Below are 21,594 nucleotides of genomic sequence, written 5' to 3' on the forward strand. Positions count from 1 at the left end.
GACAGATAATGTCACAGCTGTGAAGTATCTCAATCATCAAGGGGGAACTCACAGTACCCAACAAGCAGCGTAGGTGGTCACATGGATTTTGACTTGGACAGAGAATAATCTCTACAATTTCTGCAATTCTCATCCCAGGAGTAAACATCTGGAAGGTAGATTAATCCCTTAATCCAAGAGAATGGCAACCACCATCAAAGAAATGAATTTATCAGGTAAGCATACATTTTGTTTTTACTACATTCCAGTGCTGTTTTTGTAGTGTAACATATGTTCCAAAATGGGGCAACCATATTTAGACGGAGGTGCAGAAAATGTATTTAGTGTTTAGTATCCATTTAAACAACGAGAAGTAAAACATTTTTTTTTTTAAATCATACAGAAGTCTATGTATAAACAGAGACATCTAGTGGTTACACTATGAAATGACATCTGGTAACCCAGTCTTAAAATGGTAAAAATGGATAACTGGGAGTTAAGAGTAGATAAAACACCATGATAGAATGTTTAAACCTAGTCTATTTCGCTGTATTGTTAAAGAAATATTGGGAAATATGAACGTGCTAAGATGTTGGAATATTGGACAACACGTTTTTTTCGAAATAGAATATAAATTATTTTTCCCTTCCTTGGACAGAGTCCTCCCCATATAAATAAATATCCTCCTTTGCTACAACTCATGTTATATGAGTATTTAGATATCTACAAATACATGTATTTCCTGGTGGCCTAACAGGGTGTGCTGTGGTTGCAGTGAACTGCTTGTGATTGTTTTATATATGGCTGGCCTGTGTGGTGCCAGGAGCTCCCCCCCCCACACACACACACCTTTAGTTTAAAACTTTTTAATTTCAAAGGTGGTTCAAAATGCACAAGACATTACAAACAATATATTTCACTAAAGACAGCTTTGCAGCACAACATATTTGATACCAAATAAACAGATATTCGACATAAACATCCTGACTACACATCACCATACCTATATTCTTCAAACCTCGTATTTTTAACAATAATGGCAATATAAAAAAAAAAAACTCTCTATTCTATTTCAATACATTAAGAAAACTTACCTTCTCCGCCTTTGAATATATACATGCATTAACCAATGAGCAACAAATGGCCAAATTATTGCAAATGCGAAAGTGCCTGGAGATATTCCAAGGGGCCACCATGATGGTTTCTGTAAAGATAATTCTCAATATAATTTAAGAGTAAAATGCGTGGCGGGGGTATAGAAAGGTGAAAAATGTAATTGCATAGATGCATTCCAATCTGGATAGTAAAAGTTATGACTGTTTTTCTGTGGCGTACGCACATATCCTGTGAGGCCCCATGCACCAGTATTTAAAGACCAAACCATCTCAGAGAGCTGTTGGCAGTATATTTTGCTTCTGAAGACATCATTTGTCCCATACAAGCCACTGCTGACTCCCTGAACAGGCATGGTGTTGAATACTGGTGCACGGCCCTCACAGGATATGTGTGTATGCCACTGAAAAACAGTAATAACTTTTACTAGAAGCATTTTTGCTAATGAAATATATTGCAAAAATGCTTCTATTTTGCATTGAAATGTATCTATTCAGTTTTTTTTACATTTCAATCCCTATAAAGCAATAGCAAAGCAGCATTGATTGGCTGTTTTTCTAACCATGCAGATGAACGTAGGTATAGGAGTTGTATGGTAACTGCTCAAAAAGTGTTAATTCTAGTGAGCTGATCTTTGTTACAAAAAAACAGAATTTATGTTTACCTGATAAATTACTTTCTCCAACGGTGTGTCCGGTCCACGGCGTCATCCTTACTTGTGGGATATTCTCTTCCCCAACAGGAAATGGCAAAGAGCCCAGCAAAGCTGGTCACATGATCCCTCCCAGGCTCCGCCTACCCCAGTCATTCGACCGACGTTAAGGAGGAATATTTGCATAGGAGAAACCATATGGTACCGTGGTGACTGTAGTTAAAAAAATAAATTATCAGACCTGATTAAAAAACCAGGGCGGGCCGTGGACCGGACACACCGTTGGAGAAAGTAATTTATCAGGTAAACATAAATTCTGTTTTCTCCAACATAGGTGTGTCCGGTCCACGGCGTCATCCTTACTTGTGGGAACCAATACCAAAGCTTTAGGACACGGATGAAGGGAGGGAGCAAATCAGGTCACCTAAATGGAAGGCACCACGGCTTGCAAAACCTTTCTCCCAAAAATAGCCTCAGAAGAAGCAAAAGTATCAAACTTGTAAAATTTGGTAAAAGTGTGCAGTGAAGACCAAGTCGCTGCCCTACATATCTGATCAACAGAAGCCTCGTTCTTGAAGGCCCATGTGGAAGCCACAGCCCTAGTGGAATGAGCTGTGATTCTTTCGGGAGGCTGCCGTCCGGCAGTCTCGTAAGCCAATCTGATGATGCTTTTAATCCAAAAAGAGAGAGAGGTAGAAGTTGCTTTTTGACCTCTCCTTTTACCGGAATAAACAACAAACAAGGAAGATGTTTGTCTAAAATCCTTTGTAGCATCTAAATAGAATTTTAGAGCGCGAACAACATCCAAATTGTGCAACAAACGTTCCTTCTTTGAAACTGGTTTCGGACACAGAGAAGGTACGATAATCTCCTGGTTAATGTTTTTGTTAGAAACAACTTTTGGAAGAAAACCAGGTTTAGTACGTAAAACCACCTTATCTGCATGGAACACCAGATAAGGAGGAGAACACTGCAGAGCAGATAATTCTGAAACTCTTCTGGCAGAAGAAATTGCAACTAAAAACAAAACTTTCCAAGATAATAACTTAATATCAACGGAATGCAAGGGTTCAAACGGAACCCCCTGAAGAACTGAAAGAACTAAATTGAGACTCCAAGGAGGAGTCAAAGGTTTGTAAACAGGCTTAATTCTAACCAGAGCCTGAACAAAGGCTTGAACATCTGGCACAGCAGCCAGCTTTTTGTGAAGTAACACCGACAAGGCAGAAATCTGTCCCTTCAGGGAACTTGCAGATAATCCTTTTTCCAATCCTTCTTGAAGGAAGGATAGAATCCTAGGAATCTTAACCTTGTCCCAAGGGAATCCTTTAGATTCACACCAACAGATATATTTTTTCCAAATTTTGTGGTAAATCTTTCTAGTTACAGGCTTTCTGGCCTGAACAAGAGTATCGATAACAGAATCTGAGAACCCTCGCTTCGATAAAATCAAGCGTTCAATCTCCAAGCAGTCAGCTGGAGTGAAACCAGATTCGGATGTTCGAACGGACCCTGAACAAGAAGGTCTCGTCTCAAAGGTAGCTTCCAAGGTGGAGCCGATGACATATTCACCAGATCTGCATACCAAGTCCTGCGTGGCCACGCAGGAGCTATCAAGATCACCGACGCCCTCTCCTGATTGATCCTGGCTACCAGCCTGGGGATGAGAGGAAACGGCGGGAACACATAGGCTAGTTTGAAGGTCCAAGGTGCTACTAGTGCATCCACTAGAGCCGCCTTGGGATCCCTGGATCTGGACCCGTAGCAAGGAACTTTGAAGTTCTGACGAGAGGCCATCAGATCCATGTCTGGAATGCCCCACAGCTGAGTGACTTGGGCAAAGATTTCCGGATGGAGTTCCCACTCCCCCGGATGCAATGTCTGACGACTCAGAAAATCCGCTTCCCAATTTTCCACTCCTGGGATGTGGATAGCAGACAGGTGGCAGGAGTGAGACTCCGCCCATAGAATGATTTTGGTCACTTCTTCCATCGCTAGGGAACTCCTTGTTCCCCCCTGATGGTTGATGTACGCAACAGTTGTCATGTTGTCTGATTGAAACCGTATGAACTTGGCCCTCGCTAGCTGAGGCCAAGCCTTGAGAGCATTGAATATCGCTCTCAGTTCCAGAATATTTATCGGTAGAAGAGATTCTTCCCGAGACCAAAGACCCTGAGCTTTCAGGGATCCCCAGACCGCGCCCCAGCCCATCAGACTGGCGTCGGTCGTGACAATGACCCACTCTGGTCTGCGGAATGTCATCCCTTGTGACAGGTTGTCCAGGGACAGCCACCAACGGAGTGAGTCTCTGGTCCTCTGATTTACTTGTATCTTCGGAGACAAGTCTGTATAGTCCCCATTCCACTGACTGAGCATGCACAGTTGTAATGGTCTTAGATGAATGCGCGCAAAAGGAACTATGTCCATTGCCGCTACCATCAACCCGATCACTTCCATGCACTGAGCTATGGAAGGAAGAGGAACGAAATGAAGTATTCGACAAGAGTCTAGAAGTTTTGTTTTTCTGGCCTCTGTCAGAAAAATCCTCATTTCTAAGGAGTCTATTATTGTTCCCAGGAAGGGAACCCTTGTTGACGGGGATAGAGAACTCTTTTCCACGTTCACTTTCCATCCGTGAGATCTGAGAAAGGCCAGGACAATGTCCGTGTGAGCCCTTGCTTGAGGAAGGGACGACGCTTGAATCAGAATGTCGTCCAAGTAAGGTACTACAGCAATGCCCCTTGGTCTTAGCACAGCTAGAAGGGACCCTAGTACCTTTGTGAAAATCCTTGGAGCAGTGGCTAATCCGAAAGGAAGCGCCACGAAACTGGTAATGTTTGTCCAGGAATGCGAACCTTAGGAACCGATGATGTTCCTTGTGGATAGGAATATGTAGATACGCATCCTTTAAATCCACCGTGGTCATGAATTGACCTTCCTGGATGGAAGGAAGAATAGTTCGAATGGTTTCCATCTTGAACGATGGAACCTTGAGAAACTTGTTTAAGATCTTGAGATCTAAGATTGGTCTGAACGTTCCCTCTTTTTTGGGAACTATGAACAGATTGGAGTAGAACCCCATCCCTTGTTCTCTTAATGGAACAGGATGAATCACTCCCATTTTTGACAGGTCTTCTACACAATGTAAGAATGCCTGTCTTTTTATGTGGTCTGAAGACAACTGAGACCTGTGGAACCTCCCCCTTGGGGGAAGTCCCTTGAATTCCAGAAGATAACCTTGGGAGACTATTTCTAGCGCCCAAGGATCCAGAACATCTCTTGCCCAAGCCTGAGCGAAGAGAGAGAGTCTGCCCCCCACCAGATCCGGTCCCGGATCGGGGGCCAACATTTCATGCAGTCTTGGTAGCAGTGGCAGGTTTCTTGGCCTGCTTTCCCTTGTTCCAGCCTTGCATTGGTCTCCAAGCTGGCTTGGCTTGAGAAGTATTACCCTCTTGCTTAGAGGACGTAGCACCTTGGGCTGGTCCGTTTCTACGAAAGGGACGAAAATTAGGTTTATTTTTTGCCTTGAAGGGCCGATCCTGAGGAAGGGCGTGGCCCTTACCCCCAGTGATATCAGAGATAATCTCTTTCAAGTCTGGGCCAAACAGCGTTTTCCCCTTGAAAGGAATGTTAAGTAGCTTGTTCTTGGAAGACGCATCAGCCGACCAAGATTTCAACCAAAGCGCTCTGCGCGCCACAATAGCAAACCCAGAATTCTTAGCCGCTAACCTAGCCAATTGCAAAGTGGCGTCTAGGGTGAAAGAATTAGCCAATTTGAGAGCATTGATTCTGTCCATAATCTCCTCAAAAGGAGGAGAATCACTATCGACCGCCTTTATCAGATCATCGAACCAGAAACATGCGGCTGTAGCGACAGGGACAATGCATGAAATTGGTTGTAGGAGGTAACCTTGCTGAACAAACATCTTTTTAAGCAAACCTTCTAATTTTTTATCCATAGGATCTTTGAAAGCACAACTATCCTCTATGGGTATAGTGGTGCGTTTGTTTAAAGTGGAAACCGCTCCCTCGACCTTGGGGACTGTCTGCCATAAGTCCTTTCTGGGGTCGACCATAGGAAACAATTTTTTAAATATGGGGGGAGGGACGAAAGGAATACCGGGCCTTTCCCATTCTTTATTAACAATGTCCGCCACCCGCTTGGGTATAGGAAAAGCTTCTGGGAGCCCCGGCACCTCTAGGAACTTGTCCATTTTACATAGTTTCTCTGGGATGACCAACTTGTCACAATCATCCAGAGTGGATAATACCTCCTTAAGCAGAATGCGGAGATGTTCCAACTTAAATTTAAATGCAATCACATCAGGTTCAGCCTGTTGAGAAATGTTCCCTGAATCAGTAATTTCTCCCTCAGACAAAACCTCCCTGGCCCCATCAGACTGGGTTAGGGGCCCTTCAGAAATATTAATATCAGCGTCGTCATGCTCTTCAGTATCTAAAACAGAGCAGCCGCGCTTACGCTGACAAGTGTTCATTTTGGCTAAAATGTTTTTGACAGAATTATCCATTACAGCCGTTAATTGTTGCATAGTAAGGAGTATTGGCGCGCTAGATGTACTAGGGGCCTCCTGAGTGGGCAAGACTCGTGTAGACGAAGGAGGGAATGATGCAGTACCATGCTTACTCCCCTCACTTGAGGAATCATCTTGGGCATCATTGTCATTATCACATAAATCACATTTATTTAAATGAATAGGAATTCTGGCTTCCCCACATTCAGAACACAGTCTATCTGGTAGTTCAGACATGTTAAACAGGCATAAACTTGATAACAAAGTACAAAAACGTTTTAAAATAAAACCGTTACTGTCACTTTAAATTTTAAACTGAACACACTTTATTACTGCAATTGCGAAAAAACATGAAGGAATTGTTCAAAAATCACCAAATTTTCACCACAGTGTCTTAAAGCCTTAAAAGTATTGCACACCAAATTTGGAAGCTTTAACCCTTAAAATAACGGAACCGGAGCCGTTTTAAACTTTAACCCCTTTACAGTCCCTGGTATCTGCTTTGCTGAGACCCAACCAAGCCCAAAGGGGAATACGATACCAAATGACGCCTTCAGAAAGTCTTTTCTAAGTATCAGAGCTCCTCTCACATGCGACTGCATGCCATGCCTCTCAAAAACAAGTGCGCCACACCGGCGCGAAAATGAGGCTCTGCTTATGCTTTGGGAAAGCCCCTAAGGAATAAGGTGTCTAATACAGTGCCTGCCGATATTATTATATCAAAATACCCAGATAAAATGATTCCTCAAGGCTAAATATGTGTTAATAATGAATCGATTTAGCCCAGAAAAAGTCTACAGTCTTAATAAGCCCTTGTGAAGCCCTTATTTACAATCGTAATAAACATGGCTTACCGGATCCCATAGGGAAAATGACAGCTTCCAGCATTACATCGTCTTGTTAGAATGTGTCATACCTCAAGCAGCAAGAGGCTGCACACTGTTCCCCCAACTGAAGTTAATTGCTCTCAACAGTCCTGTGTGGAACAGCCATGGATTTTAGTTACGGTTGCTAAAATCATTTTCCTCATACAAACAGAAATCTTCATCTCTTTTCTGTTTCTGAGTAAATAGTACATACCAGCACTATTTCAAAATAACAAACTCTTGATTGAATAATAAAAACTACAGTTAAACACTAAAAAACTCTAAGCCATCTCCGTGGAGATGTTGCCTGTACAACGGCAAAGAGAATGACTGGGGTAGGCGGAGCCTGGGAGGGATCATGTGACCAGCTTTGCTGGGCTCTTTGCCATTTCCTGTTGGGGAAGAGAATATCCCACAAGTAAGGATGACGCCGTGGACCGGACACACCTATGTTGGAGAAATTGTATATATCATTAAACTTCTTTGCATTGATGTTGTTTGTCGACCTAACTTTTAAAAAACTGTACAGGCAGTATTTTGAATGTTGTGTGTATTTGGAATACAGAGCTGGTCTACTTTTGCAAAGCACTTTGAAATGAATTTAAAAAGTCTGCATAAGACTCTTTTTTTATCATTACTCCACAGACATGGACACTGATTGGGTAGGTATGTTATGTGATACTTACCGATCAGCAACTAGTTTAGCAGCTAAAAGAGTAGCAACATGGACTTAGTGCCAAATACTATGATGAAAAAGGCTAACGCTCCCAAGTAAATGTCCCTTTAAAGCCAAACTAGTCAGTGGGGGAAAAAAAGTGAATGTTTATAGAGTATTTTCATAAATAATAAAAAAAAGGCTATAAACCTATATATAATGTATAGGTATACATATATACCTATATATCTATAGGAATAGATATATAGGTGTATATACAGTCACATATATATATATATAATATTATGTATTTAAAATAAAAATAACATTGTCCTGTATGTGAAGACAATTGGCATAGCTATGTCTATGGGCAGAAGAAATTAGAACCGTTGTGATATCCAAGGTCCTGAAGTTAGTGCGTGTTGGGTTTTGCTTGTATGCAAAAAAATATTTTTAACTTGTAATACGCACGCTAACCTGCACGCGCAGAAAGATTACTTCTAGAGGTTTATGTTTGAGTGGGAGCGCTAAATAGGTCGCCATTTGTAATCTAGCCCATAGTGTTAAAAATGTAGAGATACAACAGCCCAGGCCATTAAAGTTTACCTTATTTGATGAGTGCTGATAATTAGATTCCTGAAGCACCGAACTTGCCTAAAAAATATACGAAATACATTTTTTTTTTTATCTATTCTGCAGTAGTTCTTAGCCGTTATTCTAAGATTATTAAAAACATTATACAAAGGCCATGGAGGTCACCAGAAAGGATATTCAAATACCATATTTCACGTCTATGGGGAATTATTCAGAAAAATAACAAAACAAATGATCCCAGCAAGCGTGATTGGACACGTGTATACCTGTGAAGCAGTAAGGGTTTCCAGTTTATGGAGTCTTTGAAGAACATTTTGCATATCCTCTTGTAATCGCATTAGTATAACTGCAATTTGCTCGTTCAGATAACTACTCGGTCCTCTGTCTGATCCCCAACGTTCTCCATCTCCACTACTGCCCATTTGTCCACCCTCAGAACCTTCATTCACAGGAAGCAATCGACTAGCTAAAATAAAAATGTAATTCAAATTTAAAGATATTCTTATCGCAGGAAAAAAAAAAAGTTGGGTGAGTGTAAAAGACCTAACATAGATTGTACTAAACACTTTCTATACCCCTGCTATTCTTGTTATAAATTATTACTTTGTAAATAGATTCCCTTTAATGGGCTTTTAAGTAAATAAAATAAAAAAGGGGTAAACAAGTGGCTAAAACAGTTGAGGTTTCTGATTACTATGTGGTTGTATAATCACTTGCTACAGTCATTCTAGACTTCATTATATCAGTTGTAATATGGCAATGTCTCAAGACATCATAATATAATATGCCAAAATGATGGCAACAAAACTCCAGGCCTGTGTCAATGCTATCCCCCCCAGCCATTGCATCTTGCAATAGCCCCTTCAAAACATCTAACTATCAAGATATGTTAAAAACGCATAATAAAGTTATTGCCCAAGATTCAATAAAACATGTTTGTGAAACAAATATCACACACCCAAAAAAACGACAAAAAAATCATAACTAGTAAATTGCAAAAGTCGTCCTTTTTCTTTTTAAACAGTTTGGCATTATACTAATTAAATCCTCTGATGAAGAAGTGGACAAACGCTTTGAAAGACATTGGGAGCTCACTTTTATGTGCCAAACATCTTTAAGTGCTATATTTACATTAGAACATTTGTATATTTGTGGACAATATGGAATTTTATAGCTAAGGAAGGTTTAAACACCCTGTATAACACGCACTAATTAGCTACTATGGGCCAGATTATCGCTTGCGCTCAAAAGTTTGCGCTTTACTCGTAATCTGGCCCATAGTAGGTAATTAGTGCGTGTTATACAAGGGTTTGCGGTCATCAGGCTTACCGCTCACATTATACGAGTTGAAAGTAAACGTGTTCCCTTGAGCGCAATCGTGATTTACACTAAAATGATCACCGCACCTTCAGAGCTCTGGTTAACTATTTCCCAAAACTAAAATGTTGCACAAAACACATCAGAAATGCATTACAAAGTATAGTTATACTCATAATAACACTATCTAATAAAAGTTATTTTAAAAAAATATTGCAGGGGGCGGAGCCGGAACGCCGTCTAAGATGGCCACACCTTACTAACGCTCCTAAAAGTGGTGAGTTGTAAGGCGTCAAACCGGCACATATAGCCACCAAACGGATCCAAGAGTGGTGGCATTAGACGACATATTGTTTGCTTTCACTGTTGACACCGCCAAATATTCTGTCACTTTACAGAAACCGCTGCGGGGATCGCGGCCTAGACAAGCCTAACCTCTGCAGAATGGCTGAAACCTGAGATCGAGAGACGCAGCAGTCGAGATTCAGCCCACACATTACAACAGGGTAAGCAATACACAAGAACACAATTAGGCACACAGCCGAATACTATAAATCGCACCCGGACAATAACTACCGCAACATCTGAAGCTGCGCAGGCGGCGACCACGCGGTAAACGGAGTTACCTATATAATATGCACGGAGCATCACAGCAGCTCAAACTGACCCACGATAAGCTAAAACCACATAATACTTTCATCTGAACTAGCCGCAGCCTTGCAATAAATTAAATCTGTTCAGTAGAACGTGACACAATGTAAACCAGCTATATGTTTCTTCCAAAAGGCCTATATTTCAATAATTCTATATAATATCACCCATTTATATTACTGTGAAGCTACACAGAACAGCTGGGTGAGATTTGGGAACCAGAGCACTATATTATCCTCATCAACCTCCAAACATGGCCTCTTAAAGACTCAATAAACAAGAGAAAAAAAATTACCAAAACCGATACAAACAATGTAAATGCCTTCTTTAAATCTGTAGATAAACAGGAACCCACAGAAGAAAGTTCTGAATCTATAACAGACACAACACGACAATTGCACTTTGCTCTATAATTCAGATAAAGACACAGGGGCCCATTTATCAAAGGGCTTGCGGACCTGATCCGACACTGCGGATCAGGTCCGCAAGACCTCGCTAAATGCGGAGAGCAATACGCTCTCCACATTTAACATTGCACCAGCAGCTCACAAGAGCTGCTGGTGCAACGCCGCCCCCTGCTGACTCGCGGCCAATCGGCCGCCAGCAGGGAGCTGTCAATCAACCCGATCGTATTCGATCGGGTTGATTTCCGGCGGTTCCTGTCCGCCTGCTCAGAGCAGGCGGACAGGGTTATGAAGCAGCGGTCTTTAGACCGCTGCTTCATAACTTGTGTTTCTGGCGAGTCTGAAGACTCGCCAGAAACACGGCCCTTCAAGCTCCATACGGAGCTTGATAAATGGGCCTGCTAGAATCAGGAAGTAGAGGGGGCGGAGCCTGGCTGTGCCGGAGAATGGCCGTGTTCTTTTAGTGCTCCTGAGCCAAAGGCCGAACAAATGCTTGTAAAGTATATCTAATGACCTAAAAGTTGGAAATCTTTGAGCCTGTGAACCGAGGAGAATCGTTAGACCACCAAACAGACTTCAAAAGAGAACACTCGTGTATTTAAACTTGAACCTGAGCTGTGGGCCGCACCCTGACTAAAAGCATACCGCACTGTAAGCATACGGCAGTGACTGGGAGAACTGGGGCCTTGTGCTGGCATTCTAATAGGAGCGAGTGGTGGAGAAACAATTAAGGAGCCGTGCCTGCTGTGGAGAGCACAACCTATTGATCCGCTGAGATCGCAAGTGCGATCGAGTGTCACAACAGAGGAGCCGGGAGAAGGAGACCGGGTAGGCTTAGAGGCACTACATAAGCACCGGAGCACAGCGCAACATCAAGGGACCTGCGCAACTGAAGGAAAATATACTCAGGAGACCCAGTCAGTAACTTACTCATCTAAGACCGTGACAGCTAGATTTGAGCCGCAGTGCTGGGGACAGTATTTTGAATTATTACAGCACCATAAGTATAAGTGCACCGCACAAGTCAGTGAGGAAGGGCTTGAGGAGGACATCTTGTTAATAAGCACCTTATATTCTCCCAGCTTTATTAAAACCTGTTCACATTGCTACAATAGGGGCCTAATGACAGTGAGATCTGTAGTGTGAGGCACCGGGCTGGCAGAAATTACTTGTGACGCAGCAATTAAAAAAAGATAGAGCCCCCAGCTGCCACTTGCTGCAGCAGCACATTACACAGCTTCAGCCCTAAGGTAGCACTGCAGCTACAAGCTTCTGAAAATTACACTTGTTAATATATTGCCAAAAATTGGTGTATATTTCCCTCTCCCACTCAGACTGCGGTTCATACAGTATTCAAAGTTGTGTCAGGAGCAACCATTCCTAAGGGTTAACACAAGCCTCAATAATAATACCCACTACAGCAAGTGCAGCCCTATTTGTGTTTTGGATAATAATACACAGGACAGGGAGTAACTATGGCACAGAAAAAGCAGACTGGCGCAGACAAGGGGACAAAAACAAGAAATATGAACTACTATATCAAGAACACGGATACACAAATCAGTGAAGATGACCAAGCGCAAATGTCCCACAGGGAAGACATAACTATTCCGCCTACTCCTGTTCCATCACAATATGTCACAAAAGAGGACTTGAGGTGCCTCTCATCTAAGGAAGATATAAAGGAGATCGCTGCAGACATCAAAAATTTGTTTATTGAATTGAAACGTGATATCACTGAACTGTCACAAAGAATCACCACTGTTGAAGCTTCACATAACACGTTGCAAGAGCAACTAAAAGAGAATACATCCCAAATGCAACAAAATACAAATGTTATCCAAGGCCTTTTGGAGACGATAAAAGACCTCGACAACCGCAGTCGGCGGAACAATTTGAGAATACGGGGTATTCCAGAATCAATTAATCCCACTGCTCTGCAGGGATACCTGCAGGACCTTTTTAGAACGATTAAGGGAACCCCGCTAGCACCTGAGATGGTTATAGAAAGAGCTCACAGGGCGCTGCACCTCAAACCTTCTCCAAAGGCTCCCCCATGGGATGTTATCCTCAAATTATTAAACTATAGAGATAAAGAGGAAATACTTAGATGCAGCAGAAATAAACATCCAGTTCAGCATGCAGGGATCTCCCTGCAAATCTTCGCAGACCTGTGCCCTGCCACTCTACAGAAGCGCAGAGAACTTCGCTTTCTGACATCTGTTTTGCAGGACAATAAAATCCTTTATAGATGGGGATTTCCCACTTGCCTAGTGGCCACCAACGGAGACAAGACATCAATATACCGATCGCTGTCAGATTTGGAAATGTTTTGTTCAACGTTGGGCATTGCAGCCCCACACCCAGATACTGGGCCAAGCGCATCTTCGAATACAGATGAGAACAGTGCCAGTCCTGAACGGATAGGTAAGAAATCCTAGGAGGCCCTTCTGGGCTCATAGGACGGGAGTGGGACGTGACTTTTCAAATAAATTTGATTAGTAAAAAGTTTGCATAAGTCATGGTCTTAAATTGTTTCCCTCTTAATGTCATATTGTTCTGTTACTCAATGTTAGCATACAAAGGAAACATGAGTTCATTTAATAAGATATCGGAACATTTCCGCCCTGCCGGAGGACTCTAGACTAAATCTTGGCAGTATACACCTAAGGGTGTTGGACATATTGAAAGTCTGTTTCATATACACTACCAGTGTGGGGGGTTGCCTCTGTATTGGCATTGTCTTATTTTTACTATGTTAATATAAGTTGATTGTGAAGGGAAGGTTGTGCTGTTTCCACAGGTGATCCCCTCGCAATTACACATATTCTCCTCGGTTCTAATTTATGGTTCTATTTGTTTATTCACAATGTAATAATTAATCTTATCAAACTGAGTTAATGATATAAGGTTATGTTGAAATGTAATATATGGTCTTGTACATTTATTTATTCAACAGGTCGGCCATAGGCATATTCCCTTCAACTAAGCCTTCAAAAGGGCGAGTTGGTCTACTATAGACCTGGTGATTTTGCTGTAGCTGATATATAGCAATTTACACTTTATTACAATTTTGCTGTGTCTGCACTCCTCGGGAGATCTGGAAGCTCCCTAATATCTAAATAACCAATATTTACCTTTACGTCCTCGGTTTCCTTTAGCCAAGAAACTTATACTACTTGCTTACCTAACTTTTCCTTCTTGTTATATCCTACCTCATTACCTCCCCTCTCCTTCCCCCTCCTCTCCTTCCCCCTCCTCTCCTTCCCCTCCTCTCCTTCCCCCCCTCTCCTCCCCCCCTTTTTTTTTGTCACAATGACCCCTCAGCAGAATAAACCGAAAATCCACCCCCTAAAGTTTTTGACAATTAATGTAAAGGGTTTGAATAGCCACGGTAAACAATCTATAGTTACCAGGGAATTACACAAATTACGGGGTGATATTGTTTTCATTCAGGAGTCACATTTTGTTAAACACAAAGAGCCTAAATGGCACAACCATAGATATCCGACTGCCCTTTTTTCATCGGGCCCTCGTAAACAAAACAGAATGGGCATTTTGATACATCACAAGATACCTTTCCAAACACAAGATATTGTGAGAGACAGGGATGGGAGATATATTATAGTGGTGGGCCTCCTCCATGGTATTCAGATAACTCTAATTAACATCTACGCTCCAAATGTTGCGCAGCATACTTTTTTCAGGGCTCTCTCGAGCAAATTGTTTGAACACTCCAAGGGTGTTACGGTTTTGGGATGGAACTTCAACGCGCCACTTAATCCAAAACAAGATACCTCTAACGGCCTTTCCAGCGTTTCACATTATATATTGAAACATATTAATTCAATACTAAAGAATCACTTATTGCACAACATTTGGCGCACATTACACCCTACAGAAGCATGGAGTATACATTCTACTCCAACCCACATAAGAAATACACCCGTATAGATTTCTTCTTCACTGACTCGCAGGGAATAGAATATGTTCGGGGTAGTGACATAGCGTCAATCACATGGTCAGACCATGCTCCAGTCTTATTTGAGATGTTATGGCCCGAAACGCCAGCAACCTCCTTTACTTGGAGACTAGATGACACACTCTTGAGTTGTACCGGAGTTGGTGAAGACATCACTTCTCACATGACAGATTACTTCGACATTAACATGACAGACGAACTGCCCCTGACTACTGTGTGGGAGGCGCATAAAAGTGTTATTCGCGGTCACATCATTAAGCACAAAGCAATAATTCAGAAACAAAAAAATGAAAAATATAATCAGTTGCTGTGCGAGATTATGACGCTAGAAGAACAACATAAAAAAGACCCTCTGTGTAGTGACAGTGAGGCTAAATTGACACAGGCTAGGCTGGACTTCAGACAGCTTCTCCAAGATGAGAACCATAAGATAGCGACCTGGCTTAAACAGACGTACTATGAAGGAGGGGACAAGGCGGGAAAGTTACTAGCAAGGACGCTTAAGAGAACCCAACTTAAATCATATGTATATTCAATGAAAGATGAAAAGAATAAGATACACAGGGATAGCCTTGGCATAGCAGAGGTTTTCCGTTCCTATTACAGCGGCCTTAATAATCTTAAATCCTCATCTGGGGCTCAACCCCTAGATGTGTCCTATCAGCGACGATTGGCGTTGGAATATCTTAATAATACACATCTACCGTCCCTTGGCGCGGAGGAGTTCCTGGAGTCTCCCCTGACTCAAGAGGAAATGGGAAATTCCCTGGCCCCGATGGGCTAGGAGCTAAATATTATAAGACCTTCTTGACAGGGTTACTGCCACATCTGCAGACCTTGTTCAACTCTCTGCTGGACACGGGGACGCTGCCGCCCTCCATGTTAGAGGCATATATCACTGTAATCCCTAAGCCGGGTAAACCGCCTGATAAACCGCAAAGCTATAGGCAAATTTCACTGTTGAATACCGATGTGAAAATTCTTGCCAAAGCCTTAGCAAATAGAGTAAATAGGTTTTTACTGGGTCTGATCGCACTAGATCAGGTTGGGTTTGTCCCGGGACGGGAGGCGAGGGACAATACCCTTAAAGTATTGCAGCTGATCACACATTCTGTTCTCCACAGATGCTGAGAAAGCGTTTGACCGGGTGAGCTGGCAGTTCCTAAGATGTACATTAGAAAAAATGGGCTTCGGGGACCGTTTCCTCGGGACGGTCTTCAGCCTTTACTCTGCACCAAATGCCCGGATCAGGGTTAATGGTATACTCTCCGACCTTGTGTCAATCACTAATGGAACCAGGCAGGGGTGTCCTTTGCGCCCCTACTATTTGCCATTTCGGGGGAGGCTCTGGCATGCAACATTCAAGACTATTGCCAAGTCAAAGGGTACTCATTAAGAAATAGAGTACAAAATAATAATGTATGCAGACGACTTGCTATTTACATTATCGGACTTGGAGACTTCAATTCCGGCTCTGTTGCAAGAATTTGCTAGATATAGAGAGGTCTCCAATTTCCTTCTCAACGCATCTAAATCGGAAGTATTAGGGGTTAACTTAGCCCCGTCCGTTAAACACTGGTTAACGGTACACAGCCAATTTCAGATAAATGACAAACACTTAAAATATCTGGGAATCTACCTGACAACTTCCATGTCTGATTTATTTGAGGCCAATTACGTGGCTCTTAGACGTGCGATTGCGGCCAACCTATCGTCATGGAAACATAAAACTATTTCATGGTTGGGGAGAATAAGTGTAGTCAAAATGAACGTGCTCCCCAGATTATTGTATCTGTTTCAAACACTTCCTATTCCGCTCCCCCACGCCTTCCTTGCGGCACTTCAGAGATTAGTAGAGGAACATATATAGATGGGCGTGAGGCCCAGAATCAACAGAGCGACAATGACTCTCCCGAGAGATGCGGGTGGCTTGGGCCTCCCGGATCTAAGTTTGTATAGAAAAGCAGTGATTTTGCAGAGGGTGGTTGAATGGTGCCAGGATAGTCCCCAGAAAGACTGGGTTGGAATTGATAGAGATATTCTACAGGGGATGGAATTAGCGCCTCTCCTGTGGATTGGCGATAAGCATAGACCATCACATATACACGATTTTCCCCTGCTGGAGGAACTATTTACCACATGGGATAGAGAGATCTGGGTGGATACTCATATTTCCGCTCCGTTTTCTCCATTGACACCGATTGATGGGAATCCGGATTTGCCCCTGCAGGCCAGAATGTCCTTAGATCAGACTAAACCTTTCCCTAACCGAGTGGCTACTTTTGTGACAGCGGGGAGACTGAAGACGAGGGAAGAGATCCTGATGGATCACCCCGACGTACCTGTTCCATGGTTCTGTGGATTGGCGATAAGCATAGACCATCACATATACACGATTTTCCCCTGCTGGAGGAACTATTTACCACATGGGATAGAGAGATCTGGGTGGATACTCATATTTCCGCTCCGTTTTCTCCATTGACACCGATTTATGGGAATCCGGATTTGCCCCTGCAGGCCAGAATGTCCTTAGATCAGACTAAACCTTTCCCTAACCGAGTGGCTACTTTTGTGACAGCGGGGAGACTGAAGACGAGGGAAGAGATCCTGATGGATCACCCCGACGTACCTGTTCCATGGTTCGTTTATTTACAAATAGGGCATTATATTAGCACTCACAAACACAGATCACAACTAGTGAGAGACCTTACACCATTTTAAACACTATGTACAAAGCAAACAGCATCTAAACATTTGGTCTCATCCATTTACACTCTACTATTACACCAGTTGACAGTCCCCTCCCAAATTATACCAAAATGTGGCACAAAGAACTGGGTTCCGAACTCACGAAAGAGGAATGGCAACGGATTTTCCAGGCCACAAAGACCCTTTCAGTCTCAGCACGAACGCAAGAGTCCCACTATAAGCTGTTAAGCCGATGGTACCTCACACCATCCAGGCTAAAGAGAATCTATCCTAGAGTCTCTGATAAATGCTGGAGAGGCTGTGGAGAGACAGGCTCTTTATTGCATATTTGGTGGGACTGCCCGCTACTAGATGGTTTTTGGTCCTCAGTGTGGGGAGAGATTCAAAGCATATTAGAATTAGAGATCTCAAAGACACATGAGACCTTACAATTTCATTTTTCTGACCGAATACAGAACCCTTTAAAAAAGACCCTTCTAATGTTTATGTTAACAGGGGCAAAAAACAAAATTGATGCTTACCTGATAAATTTATTTTTCTTTTGCAATGTACCGAGTCCACGGTTTCATCCTTACTTGTGGAATATTATCCTTCCCAACAGGAAGTGGCAAAGAGAGCACCCACAGCAGAGCTGTCTATATAGCTCCCCCCTTAACTCCACCTCCCAGTCATTCGACCGAAGACCAAGGAAGAAAAAGGAGAAACTATAAGGTGCAGAGGTGACTGAAGTTTTCAATAAAAAATACTATCTGTCTTGAATAGACAGGGCGGGCCATGGACTCGGTACATCGCAAAAGAAAGAAATTTATCAGGTAAGCATAAATTTTGTTTTCTTTTGCAAGATGTACCAAGTCCACGGTTTCATCCTTACTTGTGGGATACCAATACCAAAGCTTTAGGACACGGATGAAGGGAGGGACAAGACAGGAACCTAAACGGAAGGCACCACTGCTTGCAAAACCTTTCTCCCAAAAATAGCCTCTGAAGAAGCAAAAGTATCAAATTTGTAAAATTTGGAAAAAATATGAAGCGAAGACCAAGTCGCAGCCTTACAAATTTGTTCAACAGAAGTATCATTTTTAAAAGCCCATGTTGAAGCCACCGCTCTAGTGGGGTGAGCTGTAATTCTTTCAGGAGGCTGCTGTCCAGAGGTCTCATAAGCCAAACGGATGATGCTTTTCAGCCAAAAGGAAAGAGAGGTAGCCGTAGCCTTTTGACCTCTACGCTTTCCAGAATAGACAACAAACAAAGAAGATGTTTGACGAAAATCTTTGGTTGCCTGCAAATAAAACTTCAAAGCAAGAACCACATCCAAGTTGTGCAACAGACATTCCTTCTTAGAAGGAGGATTAGGACACAGAGAAGGAACAACAATTTCCTGATTGATATTTCTGTTAGTAACAACCTTAGGGAGGAACCCAGGTTTGGAACGCAAAACCACCTTATCAGCATGGAAAACAAGATAAGGCGAGTCACATTGTAACGCAGATAGTTCAGAAACTCTTCGAGCTGAAGAGATAGCAACTAGAAACAGAACTTTCCAAGATAGAAGCTTAATATCTATGGAATGCATGGGTTCAAACAGAACCCCCTGAAGAACTTTAAGAACTAAATTTAGACTCCATGGCGGAGCAACAGGTTTAAACACAGGCTTGATTCTAACTAAAGCCTGACAGAAAGCCCGAACGTCTGGGACATCTGCCAGACGCTTGTGCAATAGAATAGACAAAGCAGATATCTGTCCTTTTAAAGAACTAGCTGACAATCCTTTCTCCAATCCCTCTTGGAGAAAGGACAAAATCCTAGAAATCCTGGTCTTACTCCATGAGTAACCTTTGGATTCGCACCAAAAAAGATATTTACGCCATATCTTATGATAGATCTTCCTGGTGACAGGCTTTCGAGCCTGAATCAAGGTATCTATGACCGACTCAGAGAAACCCCGCTTTGATAAAATCAAGCGTTCAATCTCCAAGCAGTCAGTTGCAGAGAAATTAGATTTGGATGCTTGAACGGACCCTGAATCAAAAGGTCCTGCCTCAGTGGCAGAGACCATGGTGGCAGAGATGACATGTCCACCAGGTCTGCATACCAAGTCCTGCGTGGCCACGCAGGTTTTATCAAAATCACCGAAGCTCTCTCCTGTTTGATTCTGGCAATCAGACGCGGAAGGAGAGGGAATGGTGGAAACACGTAAGCCAGGTTGAACGACCAGGATACTGCTAGAGCATCTATCAGTACTGCCTGAGGATCCCTTGACCTGGACGCGTAACAAGGAAGTTTGGCGTTATGACGAGACGCCATCAGATCCAATTCTGGTGTGCCCCATTGCTGAATCAATTGTGCAAAAACCTCCAGATGGAGTTCCCACTCCCCCGGATGAAAAGTCCGACGACTTAGAAAATCTGCTTCCCAGTTCTCCACTCCTGGGATATAGCTTGCTGATAGATGGTAAGAGTGAGTCTCTGCCCATCAAATTATTTTGGTAACCTCTATCATAGCTAAAGAACTCTTTGTTCCCCCCTGATGATTGATATATGCTACAGTTGTGATATTGTCCGACTGGAATCTTATGAATCTGGCCGAAGCCAGCTGAGGCCACGCCTGAAGAGCATTGAATATCACTCTTAATTCCAGAATATTTATCGGTAGGAGGGCCTCCTCCTGAATCCACAAACCCTGTGCTTTCAGGGAATTCCAGACTGCACCCCAGCCCAGTAGGCTGGCGTCCGTCGTCACTATAACCCACGCTGGCCTGCGGAAACACATTCCCTGGGACAGGTGATCCTGTGACAACCACCAAAGAAGAGAATCTCGGATCTCCTGACCCAGATTTATCTGAGGAGATAAATCTGCATAATCCCCATTCCACTGTCTGAGCATGCATAGTTGCAGTGGTCTGAGATGTAAGCGAGCAAACGGAACTATGTCCATCGCCGCTACCATTAGTCCGATTACCTCCATACACTGAGCCACTGACGGCCAAGGAATGGAATGAAGAGCTCGGCAGGTGGCTAGACTCTTTGATTTCCTGACTTCTGTCAGAAATATTTTCATGTCCACCGAGTCTATCAGAGTCCCTAGGAATTAAACTCTTGTGAGAGGGGAAAGAGAACTCTTTTTTACGTTCACCTTCCACCCATGAGATCTTAGAAAGGTCAACACGAAGTCCGTGTGAGACTTGGCTAGTTGGAAAGTCAACGCTTGAATTAGAATGTCGTCTAGATAAGGTGCCCCTGCTATGCCCCGCGGCCTTAGGACCGCCAGAAGGAACCCTAGCACCTTTGTGAAAATTCTGGGAGCCGTGGCCAACCCGAAGGGAAGAGCCACAAACTGGTAATGCTTGTCCAGAAAGGCAAACCCGAGGAATTGGTGATGATCTTTGTGGATAGGAATGTGTAGATACGCATCCTTTAAGTCCACGGTGGTCATATATTGACCCTCCTGGATCATTGGTAAAATAGTCCGAATGGTCTCCATCTTGAAGGATGGGACTCTGAGGAATTGGTTTAGGATCTTGAGATCTAGGATTGGTCTGAAGGTTCCCTCTTTTTTGGGAACCACAAACAGATTGGAGTAGAACACCTGCCTCTGTTCTGTTTTTGGAACTGGGCAGATCACTCCCATGGTAAATAGATCTTCTACACAGCGTAAGAACGCCTCTCTTTTTGTCTGGTTTACAGACAATTGAGAAAGATGGAATCTTTGAAATCTAGAAGATACCCCTGGGTTACGATATCTACAGCCCAGGAGTCCTGAAGTCTCTTGCCCAAGCCTGAGCAAAGAAAGAAAGTCTGCCCCCTACTAGATCCGCTCGGAGGCTACCCCTTCATGCTGTCCAAGCCTGGTTAGGTTTCCAGACTGGCTTGGATTGAGCAAAGTTCCCCTCTTGCCTTGCAGCAGGGGAAGAGGAACCACCTTTGAAGTTTCGAAAGGAACAAAAATTATTTTGTTTGGTCCTCATCTTATTTGACTTATCCTGAGGGAGGGCATGACCCTTCCCTCCAGTGATATCTGAAATGATCTCTTACAATTCAGGCCCGAATAGGGTCTTACCCTTAAAAGGGATGGTCAAAAGCTTAGATTTTGATGACACATCAGCCAAACAGGACTTAAGCCATAATGTTCTACTCGCTAAAA

General features: G+C 43.0%; 1 protein-coding gene across 2 annotated transcripts in view; it reads right to left on the reverse strand.

Moving 5' to 3' along the window:
- Positions 1 to 21,594, reverse strand: part of ACBD5 (acyl-CoA binding domain containing 5) — a 146,098-nt gene that overhangs the window by 15,485 nt on the left and 109,019 nt on the right. For both annotated transcript variants that reach the window (XM_053713907.1, XM_053713906.1), the window contains exons 10-12: positions 8,658 to 8,857; positions 8,404 to 8,451; positions 1,074 to 1,183 (exon numbers count right to left, since the gene is read on the reverse strand). In XM_053713907.1, coding sequence (XP_053569882.1) covers positions 1,074 to 1,183; positions 8,404 to 8,451; positions 8,658 to 8,857 — 358 coding nt within the window. The remainder of the gene's footprint in view (positions 1 to 1,073; positions 1,184 to 8,403; positions 8,452 to 8,657; positions 8,858 to 21,594) is intronic.

This window comes from Bombina bombina, chromosome 5 (genome assembly GCF_027579735.1).
Source record: "Bombina bombina isolate aBomBom1 chromosome 5, aBomBom1.pri, whole genome shotgun sequence".
NCBI lineage: Eukaryota > Metazoa > Chordata > Amphibia > Anura > Bombinatoridae > Bombina > Bombina bombina.